Source organism: the organism of the source record quoted next, unplaced genomic scaffold, assembly GCF_019419815.1.
Source record: "Pyrus x bretschneideri cultivar Hongxiangsu unplaced genomic scaffold, Pyrus_bretschneideri_v1 Contig96, whole genome shotgun sequence".
Taxonomy (NCBI): domain Eukaryota; kingdom Viridiplantae; phylum Streptophyta; class Magnoliopsida; order Rosales; family Rosaceae; genus Pyrus; species Pyrus x bretschneideri.
The window spans coordinates 14,764-25,815 of NW_025999838.1; the positions used below are offsets into that span (position 1 = coordinate 14,764).

General features: G+C 40.0%; 3 protein-coding genes and 1 pseudogene across 3 annotated transcripts; 3 read left to right on the forward strand and 1 right to left on the reverse strand.

Annotated features, from left to right (window-relative positions):
* Positions 1–1,347: 1,347 nt before the first annotated feature.
* On the forward strand, positions 1,348–4,911 carry LOC103952926 (protein disulfide-isomerase SCO2). Its single transcript, XM_009364636.3, has 3 exons — positions 1,348–1,841; positions 1,949–2,075; positions 4,629–4,911. The coding sequence occupies exons 1-3, from the start codon at positions 1,482–1,484 to the stop codon at positions 4,700–4,702; spliced, it is 561 nt and encodes a 186-aa protein (XP_009362911.1). The 5' UTR covers positions 1,348–1,481; the 3' UTR covers positions 4,703–4,911.
* Positions 4,912–5,080: 169 nt separating this feature from the next.
* Positions 5,081–5,557, forward strand: LOC103952927 (calmodulin-like protein 30). Its single transcript, XM_009364638.3, has one exon. The coding sequence runs from the start codon at positions 5,081–5,083 to the stop codon at positions 5,555–5,557; it is 477 nt and encodes a 158-aa protein (XP_009362913.2).
* Positions 5,558–6,114: 557 nt separating this feature from the next.
* Positions 6,115–8,878, forward strand: LOC108867632 (annotated as a pseudogene).
* Positions 8,879–10,076: 1,198 nt separating this feature from the next.
* LOC125473765 (pentatricopeptide repeat-containing protein At2g15690, mitochondrial-like) lies at positions 10,077–10,682 on the reverse strand. The gene has a single exon (XM_048577047.1). The coding sequence runs from the start codon at positions 10,680–10,682 to the stop codon at positions 10,077–10,079; it is 606 nt and encodes a 201-aa protein (XP_048433004.1).
* Between the last annotated feature and the right edge of the window lie 370 nt (positions 10,683–11,052).

The window sequence follows — 11,052 nt, forward strand, 5'->3', positions numbered from 1 at the left end:
GTGCACTAAACTTAATTTCCCCGAGTTTGCACAAGAATTGGATTTTTGTTAGAGAATTCTAAAATAACACAACCGAGTCATTTCTCAACCATTTTACCCATAAGAGGTATCAACACGAAGCTTGGGACGAGGAGAGCATTTTAATACCTCTTGGGGAACAAAACTTGGTCGGAGGTGACCGGAAATTGGCTTAAAAGCCACAACCAAATTGAGTTTCGCACAAACTTGATGCATTTGAGCATGCATTGCCTGAAACTAGTTCTTTGGACATTGGGAAAGAGTTCTATGATTTCAAACTCGACCAAACCAAAGAGATTTCACCGGGTTTTGAACGGAAGTCCTACAAACTCGCCGGAAAAAATGGTGGGTTAGATATTCATCCCTCAAACGCACTGAAACACACATGCATGCATGAAACCTTGTTAGAACTTGAAGAAAACCTTGAGAAAGAGTTGGAGCTTACCAAGATGAAGTGGTGTGGTTTGTTGGAAGATGGCTCGAAAGCCACGGAGGTCGCTGGAGTTCGTTGTCGGGGAAGGCATGCACATGCAGAGGATAACAGGGCTAAAAACACACGGATTCGAGTTTGAACTTAACATAACATTCATTTCCATCACAAATGGAAACCCAGAAGTTGAAGAGAATGAGAGAATTTCACCTGAGATTGAGAGTTAGAGCTCGAAGCTCTCGGATCTTCAATGGCAGAGCACTCAGAGTTGCTATGATGCTGCATGCAAAGCTGTACGTAGTCATGTTCCCTATGTCCCAAAGGTTCGAAATATGGATTTATGGGACTAGATTTGGTCGAAAAATGTGGTTTGCTGGAGAAATGGAGGGTGAAGATCCTTGGCCGTTCGGCTTCTCTGTTTACAGAGATGAAAAAGATGATGGAATGAGGGTGAGAGTTTTAAAAATAAAACAATTAGTGAGAGGGAAAAGAGAGAGAGAAGCCGAAAAGAAAGGGAGGGGGAGAGAGAGAGAGAATCGGTTTTAAAAGAAGGAAAAGAAAGTGAGATGTTGAATATAATAATAGTTGAGTGATGTAAGTAGAGAGAGAGAGAGAGAGAGCTGAAAGGAGAGGAAGAGAGTTGGAGGGACTTGATTGTCTGTCCTCCCCATCCCATACATTTTTCATCCTCTTCTATTTTTATGGTCACGCTTAAATCATGTAAATATTTTATATTTTTATTACTTTTTATCTCATTATTTTTATAAAAAAAATAATATAAAATGTTGACGTGACTTAATCGTTACCATGAAAAATAGAAGGCAATGAAAAAGGTATGAGATGGGGGGAGGAGAATCTAGGTCAACTGGTGAAGCTTCCACTTGATAAACGAACAGGGACCGCAAGTTAGTGTGCCTTGCTGTTGCCGCGCGCGCGGCATTGGTGATCTATATGAACAAACCTCCCTCCAACTCATAGCCTTTCTTTCTCTCTGTCGCTCCTCTGACTCCTGAGCCCCTCACCATTTCTTGGAATGTTGGCTACAAACCCTAGCCTCTTCTTCCCCACCAAACCCTCACCCCTCCGCTGCCGCGCCGCCACCGGCGACCTCCATCGGGGCCCCACATTCCCCCGCCTAATCCAATTCCCCTCCACCGCTGTCGACGCGTCTTCTGTCGGCGTCCGAATTGGCCAAGATTCTGACCTCGAGGGCGGTAGCAGCGGGAGTTCTGGTGTTAAGGTGAACGCCAAGGAGAGGAAATGGTCACGCGATAGAGAGAGCTATTTGTTCGACAACGGCGACGCCCTCCCTCTCCCGATGACTTATCCCAATACGTCGCCCGTCTCGGCGGAGGAGATTGACCGCAGGCTCCGATGCGATCCTGTAGTTGAGGTCAGGATCGGAATTTCAGTTTTTATTTGGTTCAAATTTGCAAAATTACCTGTGGATAATCCATTACCCAAAAATTTATTTAAAAAAAAAATTGGAAATTGTTGTAGGATTGCAAGGAAGTTGTGTATGAATGGACAGGAAAGTGCAATAGTTGCCAAGGCTCAGGATTTGTAAGTTATTACAACAAAAGAGGAAAGGAGACAGTCTGCAAATGCATACCCTGCCAAGGAATCGGTATGATTGTAAATTTTTTTAATTTTTGGGGTTTTCTGAGCTGATTTTGTGCTTTGTATGTTGGAGGCTTGTGAAAGACGGGTTCTACTCGATTACATGTTAAATTTTGTGCTTTCTCGTTTTGGGTTGTGATTGGAATTGTTCATTACATATGTGTTTGTTCATACTGTTTACTGGTTTAAACACTCACATGAATCATAGGTAAATAGGCTTTAGCTCTTGAACAATAGATTTTGAGACCATCATGTTGAACATTTTCTTGTGATACTCTGTTCAAGGTGTAGAAGTGTATTTCGATTTTTAACATAGACTGGTACAAATACCGGTAGGCTTGTTGGATTTGTCAAAGTTCTTCCTTTCTAAACAATATAAGCCTTATATAATTCAACTGGTAGGCTTGACAGCCTAACTGAACAGGAATAGAGCATAATCAAAGTTATTGTTCGAATTCTCTGATGTAGACAAGTTGGGGACAAATGGAATTTTTTACTTGGGAATAATTCTTTGAAATATATTATTGGGGTATCTGGAAGTGTTCCTTGGTTTCTTTATGCCTCTAGGAAATTTTATGTTGTCGTTGTTCCATTTGGTTTCTCTGAACTCTTGTATACATAAATTATGTCAAGAGTTTATAGAGTTCTCTATCGTGTCTCTTGTTTCTCAATTACTGAGGCCAACAGGCAGTAGCACAGCTGAACCGTTTTCCGGTGGCATAAACATTGTCCTCCATCTGCGTGTGTGCGTGGTGAGACAGAGAGAGTAATATAAAAAGTTACCTCAAAGGAGCTATGATGGTACATTATCAACTAATTTATGTAATTATATATATTTCGGTACTATCTAGTCTCGTGTGACATAAACGATCTAAGTATGTGAAACTTGAAACTATATAGGTAGTGATTGACAGTTATCCCGAGTACATTAAACTTACTGGTTAATGTTGGACAAAGCATCCTTGTGGTTTTAACTTTTGAACTCTCGAGTTTAAATAATATGCTCTCCTTTCATCTTATTTCATCTTAATAGATACAACCTTTGTCTTTTCTGTTGGACGCAATCCTTCTAGCTCTCATGTGTGACTATATTCGATAGGATTTGTAGTGACAGTTAGAAGCAAGAAACCGGGATATTTGAATTTCTTACAATGGTTCCTGGCGGCTAAGTTGAGGCTTTCCTTTAATATCATGACTTGTATTGCCTGGGGCCTTTTAACAGATATGTTAACATGTCAGATTGCTGCATCTCCCCTATTATTGTCCATTATCCATTTCAGCCACCCATATAAATCTCATGGTAGATCAGTGTTTTAAAAAACTCACCTCAGGGCGCACCTAGGCGGCCTTGAAGGCTGGGCGGTTGGATTTTTGCCTCTGTTTTGTGGGGGTGGGCGTAGGGCGGTGTCGGGGTGTGCCTAGGCGGCTGAGGCGTGCCTAGGCGTTCAACATGGGCGTATTTTCCCTTCAAAATTGATGTTTGTTTCTAAAATGTAGGAGACTGTTCTAGTTAAACGAAGAAGAAAGAGAGCTTCTCTCTCCAAATGACAAAGTCTAACTCCAACTCTAACTCTTCCTTTATTTTCTTTTAAATTCCCTATAATAATTGCTCCACTAAGCCTTTATTTCCTTTTAAATTCCCTATAATTTCTCCACTCAACCTTTATTTCATTTAAATTCCCTAGAATTTCTCCCTCAACCCTTATTTCCTTTTGAATTTCCCTATAATTGTGACACTCAACCTTTATTTTCCTTGAAATTCCCTATAATTGTGACCACTTACCCTTATTTCTCTTAAAGTTCTCTATAATTGCTTACAATAAAACAAATAATTACAACATTTTAAGACTTTATGACATAGTTTCTAAGTACAACTAGACTTAGTAATGAAGAAGATGTTATTATCTTTGATTTAGTTATAATTATATTTGTTTTACAAAGTAGTATATCTATAAAATATAATTATACATGTAATATATATTAAAATTTTAGGTACCGTGAAGCTTCGCCTCACACCTAGACGGGGCTATCCATGGGATGCCTCGCCCACGCCTTGGCCTTTTAATACATTGCGGTAGATGCATGTTTTCGAGTCCAGTCCTCAAATAAGGTTTAAGTTGTAAACTTAGGTAATGAAATGATATATCATCTGAAGATGTATGGAATTTAAGATAAGCGTGTCTCTACCGTTTTTCATTTCTTTTGCTTTAACTCCAATACTGCCTAGGTCTGCCAACTTTCTTCTCTTGGTTGGAGGTTTAGTGCTAGAAATAGGAGCAATGAAAATGTTTGGCACGCAGTTGGGCACAATTCCATGTTGTAAAGGGGAGGTATATGAGAATATTTGATGATGCGGAGGACAACTTTAACATTTACGTTATGAAAGAACCCTACGGGTAGGATGCTTAAAGTTAATAGGCATCAAAGCTTGTGCAAAGCTCGAATGGAAACTTTACTGATTCACTTGGGTCATCATTTATGAACGCAAATCTTTTTTTGGAACCCTTGTGTTTTTTATTTACAACCCTAGAGTTCTTACTCAAGATATTCATCATTGTAGGATACGTACAGAAGATAACAGCTCGCAAGGACATTGAAGTGATGGTGGATTTGGATAATGGAAAACCGCCATGAGCTAAACATAGTTATTTCTTATTAATTTTTTTGTATATCGGGAAATATTTTACGATTAGTTTGGTGAGTTCTGTTATAACTCCCTTTGAGTACTTATTTATAAATTTCAAATAAAAAATAAAACCAATCTTCAAGGGGAGATTGTAGTTGCTTAGCCTTTGTAAAGAATGTATTCCTTTCTTATCTATTCTTAGCTTTTTTCTGCCATTTATCACCTAAGAATCTGTTCTTCTTGAATTGCCTCAGCTTTTTATGGAATGAAATTGTTGTATACAGTATATAAAGATCGGAGATGCCAAGTTTCTGCAACCTTGTATTGACGGTTACCTGGACCGTTGAATAAAAGTCTGATTTTGGTATTTGCTCTGATCGCCTGAGATGGATATGTCGAATGTCAACTCCCTCGACTTCCAGTACAGCCTCTCAAAGTGGAAGTTTCTGTGCAAACCATCTCGGATATTTTCCGTCCAAGACAGGCAAAACTCCGGCTTAGCACTTACTTTTGAGCCAAATCACAATGAGATGAAGAAAGTCTTTGACAAGTTCGACTCCAACAAAGACGGGAAGATATCTTCGCCTGAGTACAAGGCCATATTGAGAGCACTAGGAAAGGGAAGCAAGGTTGGACAAGTGCAGAAGATTTTAAAGATTGTTGATCTGGATCGGGATGGCTTTATCAATTTCAAGGAGTTCATGGATGTACACAACGGAGGGATTCGGATGATAGACATCCAGAACGCTTTTCAGACGTTTGATTTGAATGGCGACGGAAAAATAAGCACAGAAGAAGTTATGGAAGTGCTAACGGGATTGGAGGAGAGTTGCAACCTTGATGACTGCCGGCGGTTGACTTAAATGATTTCATGACCATGATGTGTTAGGGTACTGCCAGATGGCATACTAGGATGATGACATCTGTATAAGGTTGTTAGTAGTTAGTTACTTGTTAATGGATAAATAGGAGACTGTAAAGATGGAAAGGCAGTTAATGAAATTGTATTGTTTGTATTGTTATTCTGTTACTCTCTCTTTGTGCAATTGTGGAAGATGTAGAGCAGGTTCTAACATTGGTATCAGAGCCAAACGTTCGTTCCTCTCAATCCTTCTCCGTTGTATACCGCCGCAAACGTTTTGCAAAACCATGGAATCGAGGGTTTCCAATCGGGAAGCCAAGTCCGACGAGTTCAAGAAGTCTCAAGAAGAATTCACGATTTCTCAGGCCAAATTTCGGACCGAATTCAAGACTACCACTGATTTAATTCTTCTTCAATTGAAGTTGCTTGCGGATAAACTTGGTGTGGAATCTTCTGCAGCTACATCGACGCATCAGCCGTTCATCAAATCTTCATCTCCTCTCTCTCTTGAGAAGTCTAATCAAATTGTTCTCAAGCTTCAATCCTTCCACAAGGAAAAGGTTTGTGCTCGAGAGGAAGTGGATGAATTCTTGTCTCAGTACCGTCCAAAATACAAGCCCAAAAGTCCTCCTTGTCTGCAACCCATATTGAAGAGATTCAAGAAGGTTCACGACTACGGCAAACACCACGACGATGATTCTGCGACATTTCGTTCCAACCCCAGATTTCAACTAAGTTTTGGGTTTTCTTTGAAAGTTCTGGCTGGGGAGAACAAGAAGGTTTTCGATTTGTTTGGCAGGGAAGCTAAAGATTCTGTGCGAAGTCCTCCATTTCTTGATTTTGATTACAAAACAGGTGCCACAAACGATTTGGTTTCTGGGTTCCCTGTTTCTGATTGTGAATTTATAGGTATGGAGAAAAAAGTTTATGCTTCAAAATTGTTGGCCAAGAAAGGTGAAGACTCCTTGCTCTGTGATGTGGGTCTTTGTTCTTTTCCTGAAGTGGGTTCTTTCCCTAAAGTGTTTTTAATTTCGGTTGCGAAATCTGGTGAAAATGATGCCCACCATGTGTTTGTTGGACTGTAGCAAACGGTCGACATTGCTTCTTTGAAGCTTGGCTTCCATGAATTGACTCGTGACAAAGGCGGAACAAATATTCAAAGGTTCTTTCATTCGAAATCAGCGACTGTTCTTGAATCTGATTGTAAGAATGGCAAATCCCAAGTTTTTATTTTGGAAATTCATGTTTCTAATGTTGAGTTCAGGAAAGCTAAATTGCCTGGTTCGCGTGCACTCTACCTGTTCGACAAAATGTTGAACTCAGGTTACATTCTTGATATTAAACTTGGCTACCATACGAGCATTCGTGATAAAGGAGGTACCAAGTTTCTCTCCAGTTTTGAGTCAATGGATTTATTGGCAAGCTGTGAGGACTCAAGTTTCTGTGTGGTTATCAATCGTTCCATGGGCTACTACTGCAAAGGAATTCGGGACAAGGGTGGAACAATTAGTTAGAGGCTCTTCAATTCGAAGTCCCAGAATAAAGATTGTGTTTCTGATTGTTCCAAGGTGGTCAAATTTGAGGTGAGTTTTGATTCTTCCATGATCATTCATAGGGAGTATGCTGGTAATTTGGGATTGCATCATTTAGAAGCTTGTATGGACAAGAACAGAAAAAATGAAAGAAAGTTCACTCTCTCCGTATTTGAAACTGGTTGCTGTGTTGTTTCCTATGTTGTTCCCAATCGTGACTACTGCAAGGGCATTTGGGATAAGGGTGGTGGCAAATTAGACTACGGGTTGCAGTTGTGTGAAAAAATGAGGATACAAGATGTCTTTTCATGGACATCAATCATTACAACTTATGTTTGGACAGGTCAAGAGGACCGTGCAATCAAAGCCTTTATAAGAATGCAGGAAGCCGGTGTCAGTCCTAACGAATACACTTTTGCAGGTGTCATATCTAGAGTTGCCAATCTTGCTAGAGTTGAATGGGGTGAACAATTGCATGCCCACGTTTTACAAAGGGGTCTTATCTCTTTGTTGTCGGTGGAAAATTCCATTGTAACCATGTATGCGAAATGTAGGTGTTTGGCTTCAGGTTCTAAGGTGTTTCATGAGATGAGCAGGAGAGATATTGTTTCATGGAGCACTTGAATTGCCGGGTATTCTCAAGGAGGTTACGGGGAAGAAGCTTTTCAGTTTTTGTCGTGGATGAGAAGGGACGGACCACAACCAAATGAGTTTGCTCTTGCTAGTGTATTGAGTGTTTGTGGAAGCATGGCAATGCTTGAACAAGGGAAACAACTGCACGCTCATGTTCTGTTTGTCGGTTTAGAGTTTACATCTATGGTACAAAGTGCTCTTGTGAATATGCATTCGAAATGTGGAAGTATAAAAGAAGCTGCAAAGATCTTTGATGTGACAGAACTTGGTGATATTATTTCATGGACGGCGATGATTAATGGATATGCTGAACATGGGTTCTACCGAGAACCCATTGTTCTGTTTAAGAAGATTCCTAGGGTTGGTCTGAAACCAGAATTGGTGACCTTCATCGGTGTTCTTGTTGCTTGTTGCCATGCTGGAATGGTTGATCTTGGTTTCCACTACAATTCAATGAGCAATGACTTTGGGATTAATCCTGCAAAAGAACACTATGGCTGCACGGTTGATCTCCTCTATCAAGCTGGACGGTTAGGTGAAGCAGAGGATATGATCAAAAGTATGCCGTTTCAACAGGATGATGTTGTTTGGTCTACACTCCTTAGAGCTTGTAGGCTCCATGGTGACACCGACTGTGGAAGACGTGCTGTAGATGAGATCCTTAAATTGGATCCGAGTTGTGCAGCGACTCACATAACTCTGGTCAACATGTATGCTGCTAAGGGAAAATGGAGGGAAGCGGTAGAAGGAAAATGATGAGATCGAAGGGGGTAATCAAGGAGCCGGGATGGTCTTGGATAAAGGTCAAGGATCAACTTTCTGCATTTGTCGCTGATTTGTCAGAAAATTGGTTCCTCACTAATTGACGTTGAAGGAGTGATGCTACTGGGGAGATATACCATGATTTGAAGCTCCAGTTTTCAGAAATTGTTGATCCTTTAATACATTCTTGTGATTTTGTTGTTCCCGGTTTTATTGCTGGTTTTCAATTGTACTTAGTTCAAATTGTAAATCTTACTTTGTAAGATTGGTTTTAAGGGAGAGGTATTGTTAGGATATTGCCAGATGGCATACTAGGATGATGACATCTGTACAAGGTTGTTAGTAGTTAGTTACTTGTTAATGGATAAATAGGAGATTGTAAAGATGGAAAGGCAGTTAATGAAATTGTATTCCTTGTATTGTTCTTCTGTTACTCTCTCTTTGTGCAATTGTCGAAGATGTAGAGCAGGTTCTAACATGATGACTCATTCCATGAGACGTGCATAGAGCAATAGAGATACAATTTGCATTTGTGTTTGTGTGTGTTGATGTAAATCCATGTGAAGACAAATGTCTCTTCTTTTCTTCGAGATAATCTGCTTTGCAACCAGCTATATGTGTCCTTGTGTTTATCTCCTTGATCACATGATCACGGCACAAGGGGATATACAACTGGAGAGAGCTAAGAATCTCTTCGAAACAAGGTTTATTAACTTCATCCAAATTGGAAGCTGGCCATCTATCATGCCATGGTCCCTCATATTTTTCTTGTTTTCATCAACGAGGATGGGAAATTTGAATTTAGGGACTTGAGAAAGTAACTCACTAGATCATGAGCTAGTTGGTAGTCCCACTTTACAACTTCAATGCCACGTCAATTTGTTAACTAAATACCAAAACACCATCTCTGCACCATAGATGGACCATCTTGACATGTTTTGAAAGTATGTTCTTTTTTTGTCCAAGAAAGTATGTTATAATAGCTTCAAGACATCATGAACCAAAATACAGTGATTTCCAACAGTATCTCATAAGAAGAGAGCAATCGGGATGCCGCAAAAGGATAAGAAAATATTATTTTAATTTTTGACAAATAATTGATTCGACATTGAAACAAACAGATAATGCAATGCATATATAGTTCAGCATATAAGTCAAAACAAGCAGTGGATGGTTGATCTCTTACCAACGACTAGCACTGGTGCTCATCTGCACAGGATCCCGTATAGCTCGGCATAGTTTGAACTTTCTTTACACACCAAACTGCAACTGGGAAGAACTCTTAGACAAGTCTGAGGTGATATCTGCTCTTCACCAATAATCCCCACAAGAGCATTTTCCGTCCTTGAAATGATGGAAACGTTTATTGTCCCTGACGATCAATTCCCTTCCAACAATCTTTGACATGATCTTAATTGCATTGTGGCAGTCACTGCAGACGCGGAGGTTCTTGATGATCCTAAGAGTTTGCCTTGGCGGAGTACTAATGAGACCATACGCAATTGCCAAACGCTCACTGTGATAAAGCAAGGCCTGCTCCTTGGCTTCCTGATCAATGTCATGAAGGACATATCTTGTGTCTGGCACATAAACTCATCCTTTCATCGCAGCAAGAGCCTTTAACTTCTCATCATCCTGGTAGAGTGTTGGATTTTTAAACTCACTGATTCTGTTCTTGCCATCAAGCATGCTAATGGCAGCACGCGTTTTGGGCGGTGGAGTTGGGATCTTATTCACAACAGCCCTTGATGGGTCAAGAACAACCATTAACTCCTCCACATGATCTTCAAGGTCAAAATCTCCATGAATCCGAGCATAACTTTTCAAAGCCTCCCAAACCAGCACTGTAGGCTCAAACAGGAGCTTCTCAATATAATCAATTGCTTCATTGAGATGACCACATTTTCCAAGCACATCCAGAACTCCCATATAATGGTCCAACCCAGCAGAAATTCCATACTCAGTTTTCATCGACTCAAAATGTATAAATGCTTCTTCCACTGCATCTGCACTAGCGCAAGTTGAGATTACTGCAACAAAAGTTTCGGAATTGGGTTGCAACCCTTTCTCCCTCATCACCTCAAACATTTGCAACCCATCATCTCCTAACCCATTATCCGCATACCCATTAATCATCAAATGCCAAGAATAAATATTCTTCTCAAGCATATGATCGAACATTCTCCGTGCATCAATCATGCTCGTACACTTTCCATACATTTCAATGATTTTATGGATTAACTCACGATTACCCCTGCAGGTAGACTGCAAAAAGAAATTGATGCGTGATTTACTTGACACTCAAATTAAACCCTCGTTTGACAATTGTAGTAGAATGGATAAGTGAGGGATCGTTCTAGACCGGGGATTAGGAGGGCTTGCAAATCTCTTGGAAACTGACTCAAAAACGTAAAATAAAGTTTAAAACACTAAACTAGACTCAAAGAATGCAAAATTAAAGTTTAAAACACTAAGACAAACCAAAAACTCAAAATGCTTTAAAAACACAAACTAAATTGAATTCTAACTAAAATGAACATTAAAGCAAAAGGGGGATTGAGGTTTTTAC